This window comes from Zophobas morio, unplaced genomic scaffold (assembly GCF_036711695.1).
Source record: "Zophobas morio isolate AGI-343-1 ecotype UQ-CSIRO unplaced genomic scaffold, CSIRO_AGI_Zmor_V1 ptg000040l, whole genome shotgun sequence".
NCBI lineage: Eukaryota > Metazoa > Arthropoda > Insecta > Coleoptera > Tenebrionidae > Zophobas > Zophobas morio.
Window position 1 is genome coordinate 4,735,774 of NW_026972145.1, and position 22,774 is coordinate 4,758,547.

Consider the following 22,774-nt stretch of genomic DNA (forward strand, 5'->3'; position numbering starts at 1 on the left):
CAGCTGCGCATGCGCACAAGTTATCTGTCGGAGCAGTGGCGGCTCGTGCACACAATTTTGACACAGTTTTATTTAATGTGTGTCCAAATGCCGCGCATTCACGTGTCTTTTCAAATGGGACTTCTCTTTAGCTTTATATGGACACTTGTCGCACTGAAACCACTTAATCTCTCCTTCGTCCAAATGGCGCGCGATCGTGTGTCTCCTCAACTGGCTCTTAGTTTTAGCTTTATACGGACACTCTTTGCACTCAAACCACATGTCCGAATGGTGCGCATTGACGTGTTGCTTTAAAGCCGACTTATCTCTAGCTTTATACGGACACTTGTCGCATTCAAACCACTTAATGTCTTTCGCGTCCAAGTGGTGTATATTTATGTGTTGTTTGATTTGAGAGCTGCGTTTGGCTGTATATGGACAATGTTCGCATTCATACCATTTAATATCTTGTACGTCGAGGTCGTGCGTACTCATGTGTTGATTTAGCACTGACTTGTCTTTGGTTTTGTATATACATTTGTCGCATTCGTACCATTTAATGTTGTGTTTGTCTAGATGTTGCGTGGTTATGTGTTGCTTTAAATTGGAATTGGTTTTAGCTTTGAATGGGCACTGTTTGCATTCGTGCCATTTAATTTCCTGCGCGTTTAGGTGCCGCGCTACGATGTGGGGTTTTAAATGCGAAATTTTTTTAGTTCGATAGGGACACTTCTGGCATTCGTACCATTTAACGTCCTGTCCGTCCATGTGGTTGGTATTTACGTGCGAATTCAAAGACGACTTGTGTTTAGTTTTGTATGGACACTTGTCACATTCGTACCACTTTATATCACGACCTTCCAAATGGTGCACATTTATATGACTGTTTAAGTTGCCTTTTTGTCTAGATTTGTAAGGACACTTGTCGCATTCATACCACTTGAAATTTTGATCCGAGTGGTGTGCCTTTGTGTGTTTTTTTAAATTCGATTTTAATTTGGCTTTGTATTGACATTGACCACACCGGTGCCAAAGTATCTCGTTGTCGTGTAAATGTTTCGCGATTTTGTGGACTTTCAAACAGTACTTTTCTTTATACTTTCGCTGGCACTGGTCACAATTGTACCACTGAGGGAGTTTCTTTTTCGCGGGGTTCTTTCCGTGTCTCGAACACCTTACGCTGTGTTGGAGCCACTTCATCGAGAAGTACGTTTCAAAACCGCACTTGTCACAGGTGTACTTTTGCATTTCGTAGTGTTGCTGATCGGAGGTGTGTTCATTTAAGTGAATTCTAAGTCCTGTGGAAAAATTGCAGTCTTTGCAGGTGTACGACTCAATGCTGGCATTTTCACAGTCAAAGTGCGACGAGTGGGGGCTTCGGGAATGTCTCACGGTTAGAAAAACTGATGTTGTGAAGTAGGGACAAGTTGTGCAAATTTGGGGCTTCTGGAGGGGCATTGTGGTCCTAAATTTGTTGCTTTACTCGTGGTCAAAACAGCTGTTTCGTTTTCACTTACCTTTAATAATTGTTGACGATTTTAGATAAAAAAAACATGTTAACATAACCTCAAAATTCGATGACAGATTACGTAATTTAGATAACTGTCAGAGCAGTGGCGGCTCGTACACGTAAGTTCTGGGATGTCGAAAAACAAAAAGACAGAAAATCGTTAAAAAAATAGTTTTATTTTTTGTTGAAGTGATGAGCGTTTATGTGCTTTTTCAAATACGCTTTTTCTTTAGCTTTATACGGGCACTGGTCGCATCCATACCATTTAACATCGTGGTCGTCCAGATGTCGTATTCGTACGTGATTTTTTAAATAAGACACCCGTTTAGCTTTATATGGGCACTGGCGGCATTCGTACCACACCACGTCCTTTTCGGCCACATGTTGCACACTCACGTGTCTATTCACCTGAATTTATTTATTTCAGTCAAATTATTGCTTGTTTTCTCACCTCACAGATGTTTGTTTGGGAAAATGTAACCTGAAAAATTATTTCATTTTCTTATGTTGGCACATCATTTGACATTATTGACAAGAGACTGTAACAAGAGTGTCGGACCGGACAAATTAAACTAATTCAGAAGATAAAAAAATATTAAAATTACAATTTAGCTCATATCTGTAATAAGTTCAAAACGTGCGATGCAAATATTCAAGATACTAAACATCGGAATGTGATCTAGTGGTAAAACAAAAGTCCCTAGACTTGGATTTTTGTTAAAAAAAACTCCTTTTTCAGCTGAAATATCTAAATATAATGTTACTAATTATTGTTTTTTGATACACTATTTTTAACAGTTTGAACTTTTGCGTAAATGTACTTTGAACTAACAATTAAGAGAAGATACATTTTTGAGGTTATGTTGACATAGGGGTGTAAGGTGAGGATAATTCAGCGTGTCTTTCGTACTACACTCTAGTGGTAATTAATTTATAGGGGTCAGAATGTCGACTTTGGAATACTCCGCAGCCTCCACTACACATGTGAAGTCTCCGAAGAGTGTTCACAACTGCGAAGTGTGCCCCTTTTTCACAAGGTCGGCGTTCCTAATGGTGAACCACGTCGGACGACACTGGTCTCCGTCACATTTCAACTGTGAAACTCACGACGTGGAAAGTTACTACTGCCAAGATTGTAACTATCGGACTGTCCTAACCCTCCTTTTCAAACAACACCTTCAGGACCGTCATGGTATCAAAAAAGAACCAGAACAATACGTAATTCGAAAATATATTTGTGAAAAATGCAGCTTTGAAACAAATTTCTCAATCAAGTGGTTTCAGCATGTCTTAGTGTGCATTAAAATTAGAAAAAATGAAGCCATGAAGTCCGAAAAAATCGAAAATATAAGTTGGTATCATTGCACCGAATGTTCGTACAAAAGCAAACAGAAACGAAATTTAAAAATCCACGTAAATGCACACCATTCGGACCAGTGGTATGAATGCGAAGAGTGCCCTTTTAAAACCAAGTACAAGTCGTCTTTGAAAAACCACACGAAAATCAACCATTTGGGTGAACAACATATTAAATGGTACGCTTGTAAAAAGTGTCCGTTTAAAACTAAACAAAACTACCATTTAAAAAGTCACATAAACGGGCGCCATTCCGATGGACAAGATATTAAATGGTACACGTGCCAAGAGTGTCCATTTAAAACCAAGTACAACCACTCTTTGAAAATGCACATCCACGTTAAACACTTGGATAAAACCGAAATTAAATGGTTCTACTGTGACAAATGTTCCTACAAAGGTAAATTTAGCTGGGAGTTAAAAAAACACATCAACGCTCTTCATTTAGACGAAGACGACATTAAATGGTATGAATGCAAAGAGTGCCAATTCAAAACCAAGCACAAACCGTACTTAAACAGCCACATAAACGCGCGCCATTTAAACGGCGCCGACATTAAATGGTACGAATGCCAAATCTGCCCCTACAAAAGCAAGTTCCAACAGTCGTTAAAAACCCACATAAACATCAACCATTTGGACGAACACGACACTAAATGGTACCCGTGCCAGAAGTGCCCGTTCAAAACCAAGTATTACCACTGTTTGAAGATCCACATCAACGTGAAACACTTAGATAACGCCGAAATTAAATGGTACGAGTGCGAAAATTGCCCATATAAAGCTAAGTCAAGCTACGACTTGAAGAAACACACGAACGCGCGACATTTAAAGGAGCAGGAGATTAAATGGCACGAGTGTGAAAAATGCCCGTACAAAGCTAAAACCAGTCGGGATTTAAAAAAACACGTGAATTTGCACCATTTGGACGAAGGCGAGATTAAATGGTACGAATGCCAAACGTGCCCTTTTAAAACCAAACATCGGTCGTCGTTGAACAGTCACGTGAACGCGCGGCATCTAGACGGGGAGGATATTAAGTGGTACGAATGTAAAAATTGCTCGTTTAAAACGAAGTGTAGGTCGGTGTTGTATAGGCACGTGCAGAGCCACAGTTGATAATAAATAATCAATTATTAATTTAGTGTTTTATTTTCGCAACTTGTCATTGGTCAGCTTCGCTGACGTAACGAATGCCATTTAAACGCAATAGTCAGACCTCTGTACTATCCACCTTGGCTAAATATTTACTTGTTGAGGTTATGTCTACGTAAATAATTGTTAAACTTTAAACTATTCGCCACTTTTTCGTCAAAATACCAGGTGAAAAAAATTGAATTTACCGTCACATTTTAATAATTGTAAAAATTAATTGATTTAGGTAACAACAATGTCAAGTTTGGAAGTCTCCGAAGACCTTGTTGATGTAAAGCCAGTCTCGAAAAACCTCCACAGTTGCCAATCGTTTCTCCTCATGGTAAACCACGTCAGACCTCACCCTTCGCCCCCTCAAAATTTCAACTGTGAAAACTCAACCATCGAAAACTTCTCCTGCAAAGATTGCAACTTTGTCACGAAACTGACCCTAGTTTTCAAGCAGCACGTCCAGGAGTGTCACAGTCTTAAAAAAGACAAAGTGCTACATTGTAACCCCATCCGCAACTACATTTGTAGAAAGTGCACCTTCGAAACAAACTTCTCACTGAAGTGGCTCCGGCACACCACCAGGTGCACCGAAAAGAGCCCCCCTACGTACAACTGCGACCAATGCGACTGCAAATACAAATCCAAATGGTACTTGAAACAACACAAAATCCTCAAGCATTTAAACGACGGCGAAATATTCTGGCACCGGTGCTCCCAATGCCCCTACAAAACTTACCTCAACTCGAACTTAAAAAAACACATAAACAGCCAACACTTGGACGCTGAAGCCATCAAGTGGTACGAATGCGAAAAGTGCCCCCACAAAACCAAAGAAAAAGGCGACTTAAAAAAACACATCAACGCTCGACATTTGAACGACGAAGACATCAAGTGGTACAAATGCAAACACTGCCCCTACAAATCCAAACGAAACTATCAATTGCGAAGCCACATAAACGCGCACCATTTACAAGAACAAGACATTAAATGGTACAAATGTGGCCAGTGCTCGTTCAAAACCAAACACAACCACAATTTAAAGAACCACATCAACGCGTGGCACCTAGACGAGCGCAATATTAAATGGTACGAGTGTAAACAGTGCCCGCACAAAGCTAAGACTAACTCGGATTTGAAAAAGCACGTCAATGCCAAGCACCTGGACGACGAAAACATTAAATGGCATCAGTGCGACAGGTGCCCGTTCAAAACCAAGCGGAAGTCGTCGCTGAACGTGCATTTGAACGCGTACCATTTAGAGGAAGAGGAGATTAAATGGTACAAGTGCGAGAAGTGTCCGTTTAAAGCGAAGGTTAATTATTCGTTGAAAAAACACATCAATGCGCGACATTTGGACGACGATGCCATTTGGCATGAGTGCCAGAAGTGTTCTTTTAAAACTAAACACAAGTCGTCGCTGCGGAGTCACGTCAACGCGCACCATTTAAACGAACGGGATGCCAAATGGTACGAGTGCAATAAGTGTTCGTTTAAAAGCAAACACGAGTCGTCGTTACACAAGCACCTGAAGGGACACAATTAGCGAAGTTAATTTATTTGTAGGCGATTTATGTTAATATAAATAAAATTAAATGTTGATTTACTGGTTGCCTAACCCCCAATATTGACAGCAAATGCAGGCGTGCCAACAGAATATTTTAAACGATCTGAAACGTTGTTTATCATGTAATATCGTGGTTGTGGCCAGAATTATGGACTTATTAAGACAATTCTAGTGAGAACACCTAACAACTGTGCTAATAATTAATCCACATTGCAACAAAACACAACTATAAATTTGAAGCAATTTTTGAGGTTATGTTTGCCATCACAGTGTTAAGTGAGAAAAATCCAACACTTTCGTCATACTGTAGTGAAATTGTAGTTATTATTTCAGGTGGAGCAACATGTTGGGGAAAGAAATAAAGTTTGTCCCTACTTTTTTCAATTGTCAAACTTCCAAGATTGACAGTTATTTGTGCGACAAATGCAACTTCCAAACCGAACTTGCACTTTTGCTTAAACGCCATTTCAGAGACCGTCACTGCGTTCAAAATCAAAACACTGAGGATTCATTAAAGCACTACGCCATCCAGGATTATGCATGCAAAAGATGCACTTTCAAAACCAACTTCGTAATAAAGTGGCTCCACCACACCAGATTTTGTGCCCTAAATAAACCATATCACTGTCCGAAGTGTCCATACAAAGCCAAACAAAAACGATACGTCAGAGACCACGTAGAAGTGCACCATTTGGGTAAATGGTACGAGTGTGAAAACTGCCCGACTAAATATCAAACGAAGAAGTCTTTAAAAAGACACGTTCTAGTTCGACATTCCGAACAAAGTATCAAGTGGTACGAATGCAAAAAGTGTCCCTACAAAGCTAAATACAACTGCGACTTGAAACGACACGTAACAGCGCTCCATTTAGACGAACACTCGATATACTGGTACGAATGCAAAAATTGCCCCTACAAATCTAAAAGAAACTCAAATTTAAAAAACCACGTCAGATCGAGACATTCCGACGAAACCGACGTCAAGTGGTACGAATGTGACAAGTGCCCGTACAAAACCAAACACAACAGTAATTTAAAAGTGCACAAAAACTCGCACCTGGACGGAGAAAACGTTCAGTGGTACGAATGTAAAATGTGCCAATTCAGAGCTAAGCATAAATCGTCGCTGAAAAGACACGTGAAGGTGCAGCACGTGGATGAGCGCGATATTGTGTGGTTCGAGTGTGAAAAGTGCCCCTACAAAACTAAACAGAGCGGGAATTTGAAACTACACGTGAATTCGCAACATGTGGACACTGAAAATATTAAATGGTACGAATGTGACAAGTGTCGTTTCAAAACCAAGTATCACTCGTCGCTGAAAATTCATATAACTGCTAACCATCTGGACGAAACCGAGGTGAAATGGTTTAAGTGTGACAGGTGTCCTTATAGGGCCAAGTTGAACTATGCTTTGAAAAATCACGTCAATGCGCTGCACTTGGATGATGCCGAAGCTAGATGGTATAAATGTAAAGAGTGCGCTTTTAAAACCAGACATCGGTCGAATTTGAACACCCACAATAAGCGCCACGAAGAGGATGAGAAGTGTTACATGTTAAAAAAATTGTCCAAAAATGATTAGTAAAAAATTGAGTTTGCTAGTGACTTTTATTTTACGGTTGGTATCAAATTTGACGGATAATTATTATTAAATCAAAATGAACCCAACGATTCGATATAAATACGATTGTTGAACATCATGTTCTAGTTTAAGTGGTCATTACACAGTCGTTTTTAGCTAATATGGTGATTATTTATTCAATGTAGCGACCTTCCGTGCTTTTTAGTTTCTACGGGTGGTAGCCTTGCGTGTCAATGTTTACAAACAAAAATTTGTAAACATTTTAGGCAATTTGAAATGTTAACTTCGTAGGACGAACGCGAAATTAAGTAAGAAATGCCTCTAAGACAATGGGTGATTTAAACAAGCACGTGAAGACGTCGCAGGTCATGTAAAAGTACAATGAGCCCACCTGTTTGTAGTTCCATGGTTGCTACGTTGCTACGTCGTTTTGAGGTTATGTAGTAACCTGATTCGACCAGATTTGGGTAAAAAAGTACCAGTGTTTACCCTAGTTTCAAAAAACGGTTTAGCTGGTCACCATGTCAACTTTGGAATATTGTGATACAATCGCACAATGTAGGTCTTCGTGGAAAAACGTCCACAATTGTAAACAATGTCCCTATTTTACGACATCATTTTTTCATATATTCAACCACGTGAGACAACACCGTCTATTTCTGGAAGAATTTACCTGCGAGAACACCAAAATGGAACCCTATTACTGCAAAGACTGCCACTTTAAAACCGAACTAATGATTCTGTTCAAACAACACATCGACAAACATCACCGAGAATCCGGAGTCGATTTATCAAACGACGACTTCAATATACACAACTACGTTTGCAAAAAGTGTAACTTTAAAACAAATTTTTCGTTGAAATGGCTGCGACATGTTTCGTTTTGCAAGCGACCAAAAACTGTGGTTTCTTCGAAGGAGAACATCAAGTACAACTCCTACTTGAAGCAAAGCGACGAAATCGGTTGGTACTACTGTACGGAATGTCCCTACAAAGCCAAAGTGAAAAATTATTTAAAAGCTCACATAGAAGCGCGTCATTTGAACAAGCAATACGCTTGCGACAAGTGTTCGTTTAAAAGTGCACGAAAGTCAGGTTTGAAGCTCCACATAAATCAGATCCATTTAGATGATGAAGACGCTAATTGGTTTTACTGCGAAAAATGCGTTTTTAAAACTAGGTCCCAGACTAGTTTACGAAGACACATAAACAATTTGCATTCGAACAACGAAGACGTTCAATGGAGTCAGTGTAAATATTGTCCATTTAAAACTAGAGCGAAAGAGTATTTAAAACAACACATAAAGTCGTTACATGAAGAGAACGCGAAATGGTACGAATGTGCGAGCTGTTCGTATAAAAGTAAAAGGAAAGATCATTTGAAAATGCATGTGACTATACATCATTTGGATATCAAGTCGTTCCAGTGCAAATTGTGTCCGTACAAGAGCAAACTGAAAAGTTACTTAAAGACTCATATGAAGAACCGACATCCAGATGGAACGGATGATAAATGATTTAAATGCGAATAATACACACTAAAAACTATTTGTTTATTTTATACAATAAAATACATATAATAAATAAGTTTCGTAACAGAATTAGTGTTATTTGTTTTTAAGATTGGTAACCGCTGCAAATGTCACTGACAATGACAAGTGTATACCGCGAAACGAAACAGAAAGTGTTTTTTTTCCATTAAATAAACACATGACCAAATTTATTCATTAATGTTCAGTCTATGTTTACAATGTCATTGGAAGAGTAACAATCTCGTATTAGAACTGTCAAAGAAAACGTCAGACATGAGTGGGACGGGTTAGAGATGTGCTTATTGATGTTAACAACAAATTAGAATTACATGTCAAGTACAAATTCATAACGAAAAATATTTAGTACTGTGGTTACTCAACAACCAAAAAGTAGCGATAAATCGATTAACATTTATTGCGAATCGAAATTACAAATATAAAAATTGAATCGGTGAGCCCATCTCTAGTTTGAGGTTATGTTAAAACTGCCACAGATTTTTGTAATAAAACGGTTTTGGGCAACCAAAATGTTAACTTTGGGGTGCGAAATCGCCGAAATTGAAGTCTGTTACTGCAAACACTGCGATTTTAGTACGAAATGGACAGTTTTGTTCAAACAACACATCGATAAATATCACCGTATTAAAAAAGAATCTACAGAGTTATCAAGCGAAGATTTCCACATACAAAAGTACGTTTGCGAAAAATGCAACTTTGAAACAAATTTCTCGTTGAAGTGGCTTCAGCATTGTTTAAGATGCACGAGAAAGAACCAAAAAACATATCGTGGAATACGTTGGTATTGCTGTGGCGATTGTTCCTTTAAATGTAAACGTAAAACAGCCTTAAGAATCCACATAAATTGCGTCCACTTAGATGAACGAGCCGCTGAATGGTACAAGTGCGAAAAATGTCCTTTTAAAACTAGAGTAAAAAGTACTTTGAATTGTCACACAAGAAACTTACACACGAACAAAGAAGACATTAAGTGGTACGAATGTAACGACTGCCCATTTAAAACTAGGTACAAGAATAATTTAAAGGCGCACGTGACTCCAAAGCAGCTAGGTGAAGAAAAAGTTGAGTGGTACGAGTGTGACACTTGCCCATTCAAGACTAAATCAGCGACTTGTTTAAAAAGTCACAATTCTAGTAGTCACTTGAACAAACAAAAAATTAAGTACGAATGTGCGAACTGTTCACACAAAAGCAAGACAAAATACGATCTAAAAATGCATATATTTCGCCGCCATTTTGATGTCAAGTCGTTTCAGTGTAAATATTGTCCGTATAAAGCAAAATTAAAAAATTATTTGGAAAGTCACATGAACAACCACCATTTAGAGGAAAGTGAGGGTGAGTGGCATACATGTGACAAGTGTCAATTTAAGTCCAGGTGGAAACATAGTCTAAAAAAACACCTAAATTCGTGTCACTTGAATGAAGAAGACATTAAGTGGTACGAATGCAACCAGTGTCCTTTCAGAACTCAGTATAAAAGATCTTTAGGCAGACATGTGACTGCGAAACATCTAGACGAAGCAAAAGTACGGTGGTACGAATGTGACAATTGCCAATTCAAGACCAAACACGAATCGGCTTTAAAAAGTCATGGGATTTGTCAACATCTAAACGAGGAAGAAGTTGTGTGGCACGAATGCAACCAATGTCGGTTCAAAACTCAGCATAAAAAGTCTTTAAAAAGACACGTAGCTGTCAAACATTAGTTAAATTGTATTTTTTATAAAAAAAAACTGGCAAAATCTAATGTTTTGATCCCCTTCATCGAAAAATTTCGATGTAAACTGAATTGTTACATCGAATCGCGATTCGATGACAGTTGTTAAATGTCATTTGAATTTAAATTGTGAGGTTATGTACACCGAAAAACGATTAACCAAATTTCGAAATATTTTGCGCTGGCTGTTGAAAAAACATGCAAAAAAACAACACTCGGATGGGGAAAAAGTGACGTGATGTGAATGCGAAGACTGTCCTTATAAAACTATAGATAAATATTCTTAATTTGTTTAAATTTTGTGGGGATCTGCGATTGACACCTGTCATTTACTAGTACCAACATGTCCGCACTAAATTTTTTACTAAGATGTGTTTAATGTAATTTATCATCTCTGCGGTTATTTAGACGTGAAAATGAACACACGTAGTATAATTTTGCTTTGTTTTAGCTGGAAGGACAACATTCATGTGCTTATCACTGCCTAAACTTCCAAAATCGAAATATCATTTATGACGTAAAAATGTGAGGTTAGAATTCTTTGTTTGATGATAATTTCTTCCAACTTTAACGGTAATTAAAGCTCCTTCTTCGTTCTTAGTGTAATAAAACGGTTTTAGGCAACGAAAATGTCACTTTTTCCTACGATGAATAAATTCCGCTGCGAAAACGCCAAAATTGAACTTTATTATTGTAAAAATTGCGACTTCAAAACAGAGCTGATGATTCTGTTGAAACAACACACTAGTAAATATCATGCTCATAAAAAACAATCATCGAGTGAAAATATCCAAGACTACGTTTGCGAAAAGTGCGACTTTAAGACAAATTCATGGTTAATGTGGCTTCGGCATACTGTAATATGCAGAGGAATGAAGGTAATCAATGAAACACGATGTCTAGAATCTAAATTCTATTTTTGTGACAACTGTCCCTATAAAAGTAAATATAAGCACGTTTTAAAAATCCACGTAAACATGATCCACCTAGACGAACAAGTCGCAGAATGGCACAAGTGCGAAAAATGCCCTTTCAAAAGTAGAGCCAAAAGCAACTTAAGACACCACGTCAACTACATACACTTGAACGAACAAGAGGTTAAATGGTACGAATGCAACCAGTGTCCATTTAAAACCAAGTACAAAAGTTATTTAAAGATTCACGTGATTGTGAAACATGTAGACGAAGGCAAAATCAAGTGGTACGAATGTGACAATTGCCCGTTCAAAACTAAGCGGGCTTCGAGTTTAAAAAATCACGTAGTTTGTCAGCATTCGCACGAAGATAAAGTAAAATGGTACAAATGTACGACCTGTCCTTACAAAAGTAAGGGAAAAAATAATTTAAAAGTGCACATAAAAGTCAACCATGTAGATATCAAGTCGTATCAGTGCAAATTCTGTCCGTATAAAGCAAAACTGAAAAGTTACTTGAAAGATCACGTTATCAATCGACACTCAGACGGAAAGAATGTTAAATGGCACAAGTGTGAACAATGTGTTTATAAAACTAGACGTAAAACGGATTTGAGAATGCACGTGAATCTTATCCATATAAAAAAAGAAAATGCCGAATGGTTCCAGTGTGACAAGTGTCAGTTTAAAACCAGAGTGCCACAGGGTTTAAAAAAACACACAAATTTGCTGCACTTGAGTGAAGAGGAGGTTAAATGGTACGAATGTAAGGAGTGTCCGTTCAAAACCAAGCATAGTTCGTCTTTGAAGAGGCACGTGGTTGCGAAACATTTAGATGAAGAGAAAATTAAGTGGTACAGATGTGAAAAGTGCCCATTCAAGGCTAAGCGGGTGTGGCATTTGAAAAATCATGTGAAATTTCGACATTCGGGTGACGAAAATGGGGATAATTGTGTTCATAAACACAATTAGGATATAAATGTTGTAAGTTGTACAATAAAAAATATATTTGGTGGTGAAAATTTACTTGTTTGTGACTAACAAAATGTAGGTCACCCCACCCTCCTGCCCTATCTCAGAATTTTATTTCATGTCCGAAAAAATTAAAAATCTGAGTTGCGCCCAAAGTAGGCAACCCACAATACAACATAAATGTCACTCACGTCATTTTCGACTAAAGTCCCCAGATATATTTAGGGACTTTATTTTTGACGCATATAAGTTAGGTTAGAAAGTAATAAGAGTTTCGTAAAAATTTAACTCAGACGCTTATTTTCAGTTGTAACAGTGTTGCAAAGAAATTTCGGTAACCCAACTTGCATTTGCTGCCAAATGAGCCGGTTTTAGGCAACCAAAATGTCAATTTTGGAGTACTCTGAAGCTCTCACAGCTTGGGAAGAATCCTCATGGAAAAACGTCCACAACTGTAAACTGTGCCCCTATTTTACAACGTCATTTTTCTTTATGGTAAATCACGTCAAACGACACCGTTTCCCTGTGAAAATTTTCACGTGCTTAAACTCCAAAATTGAGACTTATTTCTGTAAAGACTGTGATTTTAAAACGGGACTAACGATTCTGTTTAAACAACACATTAATACACATCACGGCCTTAAGAAAGAATCTGGGGATGACTTGTTCAATGACTATTACGTACAACACTACGTTTGCGAAAAATGCGACTTCAAAACAAATTTTTCATTGAAGTGGCTTCAACATGATTTAGTATGTCAGTATAAAGCTAGGTATAAAGGAGTCAAGTGGTACAAGTGTGCGTATTGTCCGCATAAAAGCAAAAGAAAAGCTAATTTAAAACTGCACATAACCGTCCAACATTTATATGTCAAATTGCTCCAATGCAAATATTGCCAATTTCGGACTAAAGCGGAAAGTTATCTAAGAAGGCACGTGAAGAATCGTCACCCAGTTGAAAATGAAATTAGTCATAAACAAGGCGTTGAGTGGTATAGATGTGAAAAGTGCCCATTTAAATCCAGATTAAGAAATAGTTACAGAAAACACCTAAAATTTATGCACTTGAATGAAGAAGACGTGCAATGGTACGAATGTAACGAGTGTCCATTTAAAACTAGGTATAGGAATTGTTTAAAAAAACACGTAAATGCAATACATTTAGAGGACGAAGAAGGCAAGTGGTACGAATGTAATGAGTGTCCATTTAAAACTAGGGATAAACATTATTTAATGAAACACGTAAATGCGCTACATTTAGAGGACGAAGAAGCCAATTGGTATGAATGTGAAGAGTGCTCATTTAAAAGCAAACATCAATCTAATTTAAGAAACCACATAAAGCGTGTCCACTCCAGATCGTAGAGAATTGCACATGTGTTCAAAACCAAATGCATTATAAACACAGAAAAAAACACGTCTAGGTGTTAATATAAATAATAAAATTAGAAAATGTGTAGATTGGATTTTTTTATGTCACAGATCTTTAACAAAACCAACGTTAAGACACAAAAAACCCCAAATGTTACTGTGATGTCATCGAATTTTGAGTCGTCTTCAAGCAGAAAAATTACAAAATTGACCCCCACGTTCCAAGTTTCAGCTCCACACAGTCTACGACGTTCACAAACTGTCTCTACTTTTCAAAAAATGGTTTTTAGTTATGACGAAAAAAGTTAGGTTATGTTGTTGACACTCCTTGAACCTTTAATTTAGGTAGACAAAAGCTGTATTATTCTTCAATGTTGTAATAAAGGTGTTTTAGACGACCAAAATGCCAACAAAGCCATGGAAAAACATCCACAATTGTAAATTATGCCCCTATTTTACAACATCAGTTTTCGTAATGGAGATCCACGTCAGAGGACACAGTTTCGCTGTGGAAAAATTCACGTGTGGAAACGAAATTGAAGCTTATTGCTGTAAAGACTGCGATTTTAAGACAGAGCTGACGATTTTGTTCAAACAACACATCAATGAGTATCACAATGTTAAAAAAAAACCTACAGAGAGTTTGTCAGGGGACTTCAGAGTACAAAGTTACGTTTGCGACAAGTGCAACTTTGAAACAAATCACTCGTTAAAGTGGCTTCAGCATAATTCAGAGTGCACTGGAACGAAAGAAAATTTAAACAAACTGTATGCATGTGACAAGTGTCCATTTAAAAGCAGGTACAAACAAGTGTTAAAAATTCACATAAATATGATCCACTTGGACGAACAAGACGCAGAATGGCACAAGTGCGGAAAGTGTTCTTACAAAACTAGAGCAAAAAGCAATTTGATAAATCACATCAATTACTTACACTCGAGCGAAAAAGACATTAAATGGTATGAATGCAACGAGTGTTCGTTCAAAACTAAGTATAAAAAGTCGTTAACGAGACACAAAAATGCTAAACATCGAGACAAAGAAAAAATTAAGGAACAAGAAAATCAAAATTACGCGTCGCGTTTAAAAAGTCTCGTGATTTGTGAAAGTTTGGATGAAGAAATTAAGTGGTACAAATGTGCGACCTGTCTGTATAAAAGTAAAACAAAATATATATTAAAAAGACACGTGCTACTCCACCATTCGGATGTTAAATCGTTTCAGTGCAAATATTGCCCTTATAAGACAAAATTAAACAGTTATTTAAACCCTCAGATGAGCAAATGGCACAAGTGTGACCACTGCATCGATTTAAACGAACAAGAAATCGTATGGCACGAGTGCGAAAAATGCCCTTACAAAACTAGGAAAAAAAGTGGCTTAAAAAGACACATAAATTCGTTTCACTTGAACGGAGAAGACGTTACGTGGTACGAATGCGACCAGTGTCCTTTCAAAACCAAGCAAAACTCGTCCTTGAAAAGACACATAACGTTGAAACATTTAGACGAAGAACTAGTTAAATGGTACGAATGTGAACATTGCCCCTTTAAAGCGAAGCAACCATCCATTGTTAAAAATCACGTAATTTCGCGACATCTCGATGACAAAAAAATCAAGTGGTACGAATGCGAAGAGTGCCCTTTCAAGTCTAAATTCAAAGGATCGTTAAAAGAGCACGTGAATAATAAACATTTGGAACAACCAGAGTGGTACGAATGTGCGAATTGCTCGTACAAAACTAAAATTAAGTATAATTTGCCGAAACATATGAAAACCCAGCATTCTGATACCAAGTTGTACGAGTGTAAATATTGTCCATACAAGGCTAAACTGGATGCGTATTTGAAGAAACACGTGAACAAACACCACGCGGTTGGGGACGATGTTAAATGGTACAAATGTGAACGGTGTCCTCACAAAACTAAAGATGTTTCGACTTTCTATAGACACAGACAGAAACACGTGCATGATTTAGTTAGTAAAAAATAAATAAATGATTTTTATAATCACAAAAATTGTTTTAGTCCTTTCCATACACTATGTTCATTTATTGTGAAAAATACAACACTCAGTAGTTTTTTAAAATTTTAATAAAAAAATAAAACATGTACAAAGTAATGCCTCATTCGTGTTACTTGACTTCTTCTTCATCAGTATGTTGTCTAATTATATGTCGTTTTAAACCCTCCACTCGTATACTTTTGAACGTACAACGTCCACATTCGTGCCAGTTAATTTTTTCTTTGTCTAAATGTTTCGCACTTATGTGCAAGTTTAAGTTCCTTTGACTCTCACTTCTGAATGGACACTCTTCGCATTCGTACCACTTGATTTTTTCGGCATCCGAATGTCTAGAAATCACGTGACGTTTTAAATGCGACTGGTACACAGTTTTGTATGGACAATTCGCACATTCGTAGCTTTTAATATTGTTTTCGTCTAAATGTTTTCTATTGTTGTGCAGCGTTAAATATCTTTTATTTGTAGTTTTGAATTCACACTCTTTACATTGATACTGTTTAGCAATGTCTTCTTTCAAGTGAACTGCACCGAAATGTCTTTTCAAACCGTTTTTTACTGTGGTTTTAAATGGACACTTTTCACATGTGTACACTTCAGAATTGTGTACTTCTAAGTGGCTTTCTAAAACTACTTTATCATTAGTTTTAAATGGACACCGGCTACACTTGTACCATTTAACACCATCTTTGATCAAGTGACGGTTCTTCATATGTTTTTTTAAGTAACTTTCCAGTTTACTGTTATATGAGCAATAGTTGCACTGGAATGATTTGATATCTGAATGGTGGAGAATTGTATGCTCCTTTAATTTACTCTTGATTTTACATTTATACGAACAGGTCGCACATTCGTGCCACTTCACTTCTTCCTTGTCCAAGTGCCGAAACATCATATGACTTCTTAAATTCGACGCGAATTTTGTTTTGTATTGGCAATTTTCACATTCGAACCACTTGATTTTTTCGTCATCCAAATGTCTACAAATCATGTGACGTTTTATATGCGACTGGTATACAGTTCTGTAGGGACAATTCGCGCATTCGTACCATTTAATCTTGTTTTCGTCTAAATGTTTTCTATTGTAGTGCATTCTTAAATTTTTTTTTATCGTAGTTTTGAATTCACACTCTTTACATTTATACTGTTGAACAATGTCTTTTTTCAAGTGAACTGCACCTGTATGTCTTTTCAAACCGTTTTTCACTGTGGTTTTAAATGGACACTTTTCACATGTGTACACTTCAGCATTGTGTCCTTCTAAAATGATATTATTTGTACATGTTGAAACATGCTGAAACCACTTTAACAAGAAGTTTGTTTCGAAGTTGCACTTTTCGCAAACGTAGTTTTGTATATGGAAATCTTCACCAGATTCTGTCTTAAGGTCGTGATATTTAGCGACATGTTGTTTGAACAGAATCGTTAGTTCCGTTTTGAAATCGCAGACTATACAGTGGTAGAATTCAATTTCGGAATTTGTGCATGTAAATTTTTCCACAGGGAAACGGTGTCGTTTGGTGTGATTTTCCATGCAGAAAAATGACGTTGTAAAATAGGGGCACAGTTTACAGTTGTGGACGTTTTTCCATGACGGTCTTCCCCATTGTGTTAACGCTTTTGAGTATTCCAAAGTGGACATTTTGGTTGTCTAAAACCACTATATTACACTAGAGAAAAGCTAGCTATTTTGCTTACCTAAAATCCCGTTTGAGTAGTGTTAGAATTGGAAATAACCGTCTGACACTAATGGTTCCAGGAACGTCAGTCCTAACCTAACATTTTAGTGTCATAACCTACAAATCATGTTTCAATTTTTTGAAAAATAGGAACAGTTTGCAGCAGACTGGACGACGATAAGTCGATAAGTGGTGTATATACTCACTCGTGCTTAATTTTTTCCACCAGAAATAATCCCAGAAATGATAAACTTAATTAAGCATTCACGTTCGGTAGAAGTAACCATAGAAAAAGAAAGATGTTAGTGACATCTGGGGAATTTTGTGTCTTTACGTTGGTTTGTCGAGGACTGTTGCTGACAATAATAAATGAACAAATAAATCGGCTTTTCAAAATTTTAATGAAAAGATACAACATGTTGCACAAAGTAATAGAATTTTAGTCAATGTTTTCTCGTTATGTGTTTCTTTAAAGCTCTTTGGTACTTGGTTTTGAAAGGACACTCTTCGCATTCGTGCCACTTTACTTTTTCGTCATCGGTGTGTTGGGAAACTATATGTCGTTTTAAACCCTCCACTCGTTTACTTTTGAACGTACAACTTCCACATTCGTGCCAGTTAATTTTTTCTTCGTCTAAATGTCTCGCACTTATGTGCAAGTTTAAATCTCTTTTTCTCTTAGTTCGGAACGGACACTCTTTGCATTCATACCAGTTGACTTTATCGTCATCCAAATGTCTACAAATCACGTGACGTTTTAAATGCGACTGGTACACAGTCCTGTACGGACAATTCGCGCATTCGTACCACTTAATTTTCTTTTTGTTTGAATGTGTCGCGTTGTGCACCTTTAAATTTTTTTTATTCGTGGTTTTGAATTCACACTCTTTACATTTATACTGTTTAACGATGTGTTCTTTCAAGTGAATTGCACGTGTGTGTCTTTTTAAGCTGTTTTTCGCTGTGGTTTTAAACGGACACTTTTCACATTTGAACCATTCGAGATCGTGTGCTTCTAAGTGAATATGATTAAAGTGGCTTCCTAAAACTCCTTTATATTTAGTTTTAAATGGACACTGTTCGCATTTGAACCATTTAACATCATTTTCATCTGAGTGGCAGTTCTTTAAATGTCTTTTTAAGTAAGTTTCCAGTTTACTGTTGTATGAGCAATATTTGCACTGAAATGATTTCATATCTGAATGGTGGAAAATTAAATGCAGCTTTAATTGATTCTTCGTTTTACATTTATACGAACAGGTCGCACATTCGTGCCACTTAACTTCTCCCTTATTCAAATGCCGAAAAACCACATGACTTCTTAAATTCGACGCGATTTTTGTTTTGTACGGACAATTTTCACATTCGTACCACGTAATTTTTTCTTCGTCTAGATGTTTTGCGTTTACGTGCGTCTTTAAGTACGATTTGTACTTAGTTTTAAAAGGACACTGGTTGCATTCGTACCATTTAACCTCGTCTTCATTCAAGTGTACATAATACATGTGTATTTTTAAATCGTTCTTTGTTCTAGTTCTATAAGAACATTTCTCGCAATTCCACCACTCACCAACTTGTTGACCTAAGTGGATTCGATTTATGTGGTATTTTAAACTTTGTTTATGTCTAGTTTTAAATGAACACTTGTTACACGCAAAACGCTTGGCCCAGTGGCTATTCTGAGTGTGACGATTCAAGTTAACTTTGTATTTAGATTTGTAGGAACATTGCGCACAGTAATACCAACGTATTTCGTCGGTTTTCGTTCTGGTGCATGTTGAAATATGCTGAAACCACTTTAACGAAAAGTTTGTTTTGAAGCTGCACTTTTCGCAAACGTAGATTTGTATGTCGAAGTCCTCACTAGACTCTCTCTTAAGGCCGTGATATTTAGCAACGTGTAGTTTGAACAGAATCGTTAGTTCCGTTTGAAAATCGCAGTCTTTACAGTAAAATGCTTCGATTTTGGCGTTTTCACAAGTCAGTTTTTCTAGAGTGGAACGGTGTCGTTTGACGTGATTTACCATAAAGAAAAGTGACGTTGTAAAATTGGGGCACAGTTTACAGTTGTGGACGTTTTTCCATGACGATCGTCCCCATTCTGTTAATGCTTTCGAGTATTCCAAAGTTGACATTTTGGTTGTCTAAAGTCAGTGTTTTACACTATAGAAAAAGTTGCTATTTTGCTTACCTACAATCCTGTTTGAGTAGTATTAAAATTGGAATGAACCGTCTGACCCTCTAACGGTTCCCGGAACGTCAGAGTCCTAACCTAACTTTTTGACGTCATAACCTACAAATAATATTACCGTTTTTTGAAAAATAGCAACATTTTACAGCAGATTAGAACACGATAAGTGGTGCATGTACTCACTCGCGCTTAATTTTTTCCAACAGAAATATTTACAAAAATTATAAACTTATCTGTCATTGTTATCTATCTGGGGAATTTTGTGTCTTTACGTTGGTTGCTGACAATAAATGAACAAATAAATCGTTGTTTTTCAAAATTTTAATACAAAGATAAAACATAGTGTACAAAGTAATGCCTTTTCAACAGAATTTTAGTTACTTTTATAAAAACGGTTCGTACATTCACACCGTCCTTGGTTTTTCGTACCACTAAATTTTTTCTTCATCTCGATGTTTTCTCGTTATGTGTTGCTTTAACTGTCTCTGGTACTTAGTTTTGAACTGACACTCTCCGCATTCGTGCCACTTGATTTCTTCTTCAGCGGTGTGTTGAGAAGCTATATGTTGTTTTAAGCCCTGCGCTCGTTTACTTTTGAACGTACAAATTTGACATTCGTGCCAATCAATTTCTTCTTCATCTAAATGTCTCGACCTTATGTGCAAGTTTAAAAGGATTTTTCTCTTAGTTCTGTATAGACACTGTTTGCAATCGTACCACTCGACTTTTTCGTCGTCCAGGTGTTTAGAAACCACGTGACGTTTTAAATGCGACGAGCTCACAGTTTTGTAGGGACAATGTGCGCATTCGTACCTTTTAATTTTGTTTTCGTCTAAATGGGTTCTATTGATGTGTATCTTTAAATTTCTTTGTTTCGTAGTTTTGAACTCACACTCTTTGCATTTAAACGGTTTAACAACGTCTTCTTTCAAGTGAACGGCATCGGTATGTGTTTTTAAACCGTTTTTCACTGTGGTTTTAAATGGACACTGTTCGCATGTGTACCATTCAATATCCTTTCCATCCGAGTGGCAGTTCGTCATATGTCTTTTTAAATAATGTTCCTGTTTAGTGTTATATGAGCAATAGTTGCACTGAAATGATTTCGTATCTGAATGGTGGCGAATTAAATGCAGCTTTAATTGATTCCTCGTTTTACATTTATATGAACAGGTCGGACAATGGTGCCACTTAAATATTCTCTTCTCCGAATGTCGACAAATTACATGACTTTTTAAACCGTTCGCGATTTTTGTTTTGAATGGACAATGTTCACATTCGTACCACGTAACTTCTTCTTCGTCTAGATGTTTTGCGTTTACGTGCGTCTGTAAATAATTTTTTTGCTTAGTTTTGAATGCACAGTCAGTGCATTCGTACCATTTAACTTCGTCTTCGTTCGAGTGCATGTTATACATGTGTAATTTTAAATTGTTCCTTGTTCTGGTTTTGAAAGGACATTTCTCGCAATTCCACGACTTATCATCTATTAGACCTAAGTGGACTCGATCGATGTGGTATTTTAAACTTCGTTTATGTCTAGTTTTATATGAACACTTGTCACACGTAAAACGCTTGGCTGCATGGCTATTCTGAATGTGACGTTTTAAGTAAACTTTGAGTTTGGATTTGTACGAACAATGCGCACAGTAATACCAACGTATTTCGTCGGAATTCACACTTTCAAGGTTTTCCTTCGTTACAGTGCATGTTGAAATATGTTGAAACCACTTTAACGAGAAGTTTGTTTCAAAGTTGCACTTTTCGCAAACGTAGTTTTGTGTACAAAAGTTGTCACTAGATTCTGTCTTAAGGCCGTGATATTTAGCGACGTGTTGTTTGAACAGAATGGTTAGTTCCGTTCTAAAATCACAGTCTATACAGTGGTAGAAGTCAATTTCAGCGTTTGTGCATGTGAATTTTTCCACAGGAAAACGGTGTCGTTTGACGTGGTTCACCATACACAAAATTGATGTTGTAAAATAGGGGCACAGTTTACAGGTGTGCACGTTTTTCCACGACGATCGTCCACGTTCTGTTAACGCTTTCGAGTACTCAAAAGTTGGCATTTTTAGTGTCTAAAACAACTGTATTACACTAGAGATAAAATAATAAAACTTTGCTTACCTAGAATTTCGTTAGAGTAGTGTAAAAATTGGAAATAACCGTCTCACCCTCCAACGGTTCCAGGAATGTCAGAGTCCTAACCTAACATTTTTACGTCATAAACCGCAAATCATGTTAACATTTTTTTTTTAAATATCAGACGATAAGTCGTGTATGTACTCACTACTGCTTAATTTTTTCCACCCGAAATAATTACAGAAATTATAAACTGATCATTGCTGATTATTCTTATCTGTCATTGTTATATGTGATATCTGGGGTATTTTGTGTTTTTACGTTGGTTTGTTAAGGTTGATGACTATAAATGATAAACAAATAAAAAATATTTATAAATGTTCATCCTTAGATCATATTATTATATGATCTAAGTGTTCATCACAGTTAAGCTTGGGACAGATATGGGTGCCATGTTTTTTTCATTATATACATGGTATTCTTTGAACAACACGATACTCAATGTTTTTCATTTTTCGTAGAGACATAAGGAGGATTTTGCAGTTTTGCCCTCTTGGCTCACGACGAATAAAAAAATCATCACAATTGAGAAATGGGCGGTGGGCGGGGCTTACATTTTTCCTTTTTTTCTTAATTTGTGTAGTCATCTTTTGACGACAAGAAATTGAAAACAGTTTTAAAATGGTAAATTTGTATAGCGAAATATTTTTGCAGTTACGCTCCGCCCTTCAGTTTGACGACGAATGAAAAATTCATCAGAATTGAGAAAGGGTGGGTGGGCGGTACTTATATTTTGCTTTTTTTCTTAACATACATGGCCATTTTTTCACAACAAGAAACTTAAAACATGGTTTAAATGGTACATTTTTTCAAAGAAATATGGATTTTGCAATTATGGGGCGGAGCCTAATTGCAAAATCGTTTCTTGTTGTCAAAAGATGACTACACACATTAAGAAAAAAAGAAATAATGTAAGCCCCGCCCACCCGCCCTGTCTCAATTGTGATGATTTTCATATTCGCCGTAAACCAAGGGGGCGGAGCTTAACTGCAAAATACTTATTTTTTTACAAAGAAATTAAAAACATGTTTTTGAGTATCGTGTTTTCAAAAAATACTACTTATATTAAGAA

The 22,774-nt window shown here is 36.9% G+C and overlaps 11 protein-coding genes and 1 long non-coding RNA gene across 21 annotated transcripts; 8 read left to right on the forward strand and 4 right to left on the reverse strand.

The window, feature by feature from the left end:
* Positions 1 to 42: 42 nt before the first annotated feature.
* LOC135140681 (zinc finger X-chromosomal protein-like) lies at positions 43 to 1,607 on the reverse strand. Of its 3 annotated transcripts, none has more exons than XM_064071324.1 (2): positions 1,497 to 1,607; positions 43 to 1,277 (listed from the first exon to the last, which is right to left on the reverse strand). In XM_064071324.1, exons 1-2 carry the CDS (start codon positions 1,540 to 1,542, stop codon positions 73 to 75), a joined length of 1,251 nt encoding a protein of 416 aa, XP_063927394.1. In that variant the 5' UTR covers positions 1,543 to 1,607; the 3' UTR covers positions 43 to 72. The 3 variants fall into 3 exon arrangements, with proteins under 3 accessions (XP_063927394.1, XP_063927393.1, XP_063927392.1); XM_064071323.1 differs by having other exon boundaries at positions 43 to 1,456; positions 1,497 to 1,563; XM_064071322.1 differs by having other exon boundaries at positions 43 to 1,444; positions 1,497 to 1,556.
* Positions 1,608 to 1,645: 38 nt separating this feature from the next.
* On the reverse strand, positions 1,646 to 1,997 carry LOC135140684 (uncharacterized). The gene is made up of 2 exons (XR_010282285.1): positions 1,941 to 1,997; positions 1,646 to 1,889 (listed from the first exon to the last, which is right to left on the reverse strand). It is a non-coding gene; the product is annotated as an uncharacterized LOC135140684 (long non-coding RNA).
* Positions 1,998 to 2,065: 68 nt separating this feature from the next.
* LOC135140680 (zinc finger Y-chromosomal protein-like) lies at positions 2,066 to 3,985 on the forward strand. The gene is made up of 2 exons (XM_064071321.1): positions 2,066 to 2,370; positions 2,427 to 3,985. Exon 2 carries the CDS (start codon positions 2,435 to 2,437, stop codon positions 3,962 to 3,964), a length of 1,530 nt encoding a protein of 509 aa, XP_063927391.1. The 5' UTR covers positions 2,066 to 2,370; positions 2,427 to 2,434; the 3' UTR covers positions 3,965 to 3,985.
* A 99-nt stretch (positions 3,986 to 4,084) lies between these two features.
* On the forward strand, positions 4,085 to 5,584 carry LOC135140504 (zinc finger Y-chromosomal protein 2-like). Its single transcript, XM_064071078.1, has 2 exons — positions 4,085 to 4,168; positions 4,227 to 5,584. Exon 2 carries the CDS (start codon positions 4,236 to 4,238, stop codon positions 5,532 to 5,534), a length of 1,299 nt encoding a protein of 432 aa, XP_063927148.1. The 5' UTR covers positions 4,085 to 4,168; positions 4,227 to 4,235; the 3' UTR covers positions 5,535 to 5,584.
* Positions 5,585 to 5,640: 56 nt separating this feature from the next.
* Positions 5,641 to 7,156, forward strand: LOC135140467 (zinc finger protein 64-like). 2 transcript variants are annotated; one of them, XM_064071026.1, is made up of 2 exons: positions 5,641 to 5,831; positions 5,877 to 7,156. In XM_064071026.1, exon 2 carries the CDS (start codon positions 5,899 to 5,901, stop codon positions 7,138 to 7,140), a length of 1,242 nt encoding a protein of 413 aa, XP_063927096.1. In that variant the 5' UTR covers positions 5,641 to 5,831; positions 5,877 to 5,898; the 3' UTR covers positions 7,141 to 7,156. The 2 variants fall into 2 exon arrangements, with proteins under 2 accessions (XP_063927096.1, XP_063927095.1); XM_064071025.1 differs by having other exon boundaries at positions 5,889 to 7,156.
* A 505-nt stretch (positions 7,157 to 7,661) lies between these two features.
* Positions 7,662 to 8,657, forward strand: LOC135140335 (zinc finger protein ZFAT-like). Its single transcript, XM_064070827.1, has one exon. The coding sequence runs from the start codon at positions 7,662 to 7,664 to the stop codon at positions 8,655 to 8,657; it is 996 nt and encodes a 331-aa protein (XP_063926897.1).
* Positions 8,658 to 8,856: 199 nt separating this feature from the next.
* Positions 8,857 to 10,331, forward strand: LOC135140458 (zinc finger Y-chromosomal protein 2-like). Its single transcript, XM_064071008.1, has 2 exons — positions 8,857 to 10,131; positions 10,182 to 10,331. Exons 1-2 carry the CDS (start codon positions 9,149 to 9,151, stop codon positions 10,237 to 10,239), a joined length of 1,041 nt encoding a protein of 346 aa, XP_063927078.1. The 5' UTR covers positions 8,857 to 9,148; the 3' UTR covers positions 10,240 to 10,331.
* A 401-nt stretch (positions 10,332 to 10,732) lies between these two features.
* Positions 10,733 to 12,346, forward strand: LOC135140457 (zinc finger Y-chromosomal protein 2-like). Of its 3 annotated transcripts, none has more exons than XM_064071006.1 (3): positions 10,733 to 10,809; positions 10,862 to 10,983; positions 11,031 to 12,346. In XM_064071006.1, the coding sequence occupies exon 3, from the start codon at positions 11,040 to 11,042 to the stop codon at positions 12,294 to 12,296; it is 1,257 nt and encodes a 418-aa protein (XP_063927076.1). In that variant the 5' UTR covers positions 10,733 to 10,809; positions 10,862 to 10,983; positions 11,031 to 11,039; the 3' UTR covers positions 12,297 to 12,346. The 3 variants fall into 3 exon arrangements, with proteins under 3 accessions (XP_063927076.1, XP_063927074.1, XP_063927077.1); XM_064071007.1 differs by having other exon boundaries at positions 10,737 to 10,790; XM_064071004.1 differs by having other exon boundaries at positions 10,733 to 10,983.
* A 334-nt stretch (positions 12,347 to 12,680) lies between these two features.
* LOC135140337 (zinc finger protein 711-like) lies at positions 12,681 to 13,661 on the forward strand. Its single transcript, XM_064070828.1, has one exon. It carries the CDS (start codon positions 12,681 to 12,683, stop codon positions 13,659 to 13,661), a length of 981 nt encoding a protein of 326 aa, XP_063926898.1.
* A 149-nt stretch (positions 13,662 to 13,810) lies between these two features.
* On the forward strand, positions 13,811 to 15,738 carry LOC135140695 (zinc finger Y-chromosomal protein-like). Its single transcript, XM_064071341.1, has 2 exons — positions 13,811 to 14,012; positions 14,062 to 15,738. The coding sequence occupies exon 2, from the start codon at positions 14,071 to 14,073 to the stop codon at positions 15,658 to 15,660; it is 1,590 nt and encodes a 529-aa protein (XP_063927411.1). The 5' UTR covers positions 13,811 to 14,012; positions 14,062 to 14,070; the 3' UTR covers positions 15,661 to 15,738.
* Positions 15,739 to 15,743: 5 nt separating this feature from the next.
* Positions 15,744 to 19,823, reverse strand: LOC135140692 (zinc finger X-chromosomal protein-like). Of its 5 annotated transcripts, none has more exons than XR_010282286.1 (5): positions 19,744 to 19,823; positions 19,565 to 19,662; positions 17,576 to 19,513; positions 17,389 to 17,486; positions 15,744 to 17,341 (listed from the first exon to the last, which is right to left on the reverse strand). XR_010282286.1 is itself a non-coding variant. In XM_064071338.1 (3 exons), the coding sequence occupies exon 3, from the start codon at positions 17,330 to 17,332 to the stop codon at positions 15,803 to 15,805; it is 1,530 nt and encodes a 509-aa protein (XP_063927408.1). In that variant the 5' UTR covers positions 17,333 to 17,341; positions 17,389 to 17,486; positions 17,576 to 17,669; the 3' UTR covers positions 15,744 to 15,802. The 5 variants fall into 5 exon arrangements, 2 of the variants coding, with proteins under 2 accessions (XP_063927408.1, XP_063927409.1); XR_010282288.1 differs by having other exon boundaries at positions 15,744 to 17,350; XR_010282287.1 differs by having other exon boundaries at positions 19,561 to 19,662.
* Positions 19,824 to 19,866: 43 nt separating this feature from the next.
* Positions 19,867 to 21,992, reverse strand: LOC135140571 (zinc finger protein 142-like). Its single transcript, XM_064071178.1, has 2 exons — positions 21,688 to 21,992; positions 19,867 to 21,638 (listed from the first exon to the last, which is right to left on the reverse strand). Exon 2 carries the CDS (start codon positions 21,627 to 21,629, stop codon positions 19,992 to 19,994), a length of 1,638 nt encoding a protein of 545 aa, XP_063927248.1. The 5' UTR covers positions 21,630 to 21,638; positions 21,688 to 21,992; the 3' UTR covers positions 19,867 to 19,991.
* Between the last annotated feature and the right edge of the window lie 782 nt (positions 21,993 to 22,774).

Bases quoted from the DNA above. Each gene is read 5' to 3' on its own strand.
- LOC135140681 (XM_064071323.1), bottom strand. From the start codon at position 1,437: ATGCCCCTCCAGAAGCCCCAAATTTGCACAACTTGTCCCTACTTCACA.
- LOC135140680 (XM_064071321.1), top strand. From the start codon at position 2,435: ATGTCGACTTTGGAATACTCCGCAGCCTCCACTACACATGTGAAGTCT.
- LOC135140504 (XM_064071078.1), top strand. From the start codon at position 4,236: ATGTCAAGTTTGGAAGTCTCCGAAGACCTTGTTGATGTAAAGCCAGTC.
- LOC135140467 (XM_064071026.1), top strand. From the start codon at position 5,899: ATGTTGGGGAAAGAAATAAAGTTTGTCCCTACTTTTTTCAATTGTCAA.
- LOC135140335 (XM_064070827.1), top strand. From the start codon at position 7,662: ATGTCAACTTTGGAATATTGTGATACAATCGCACAATGTAGGTCTTCG.
- LOC135140458 (XM_064071008.1), top strand. From the start codon at position 9,149: ATGTTAAAACTGCCACAGATTTTTGTAATAAAACGGTTTTGGGCAACC. The intron at 10,132-10,181 runs GTACGAATGCAA...AAAGATCTTTAG, and splicing joins AATGAAGAAGACATTAAGTG to GCAGACATGTGACTGCGAAA.
- LOC135140457 (XM_064071004.1), top strand. From the start codon at position 11,040: ATGTCACTTTTTCCTACGATGAATAAATTCCGCTGCGAAAACGCCAAA.
- LOC135140337 (XM_064070828.1), top strand. From the start codon at position 12,681: ATGTCAATTTTGGAGTACTCTGAAGCTCTCACAGCTTGGGAAGAATCC.
- LOC135140695 (XM_064071341.1), top strand. From the start codon at position 14,071: ATGCCAACAAAGCCATGGAAAAACATCCACAATTGTAAATTATGCCCC.
- LOC135140692 (XM_064071338.1), bottom strand. From the start codon at position 17,332: ATGTCCACTTTGGAATACTCAAAAGCGTTAACACAATGGGGAAGACCG.
- LOC135140571 (XM_064071178.1), bottom strand. From the start codon at position 21,629: ATGCCAACTTTTGAGTACTCGAAAGCGTTAACAGAACGTGGACGATCG.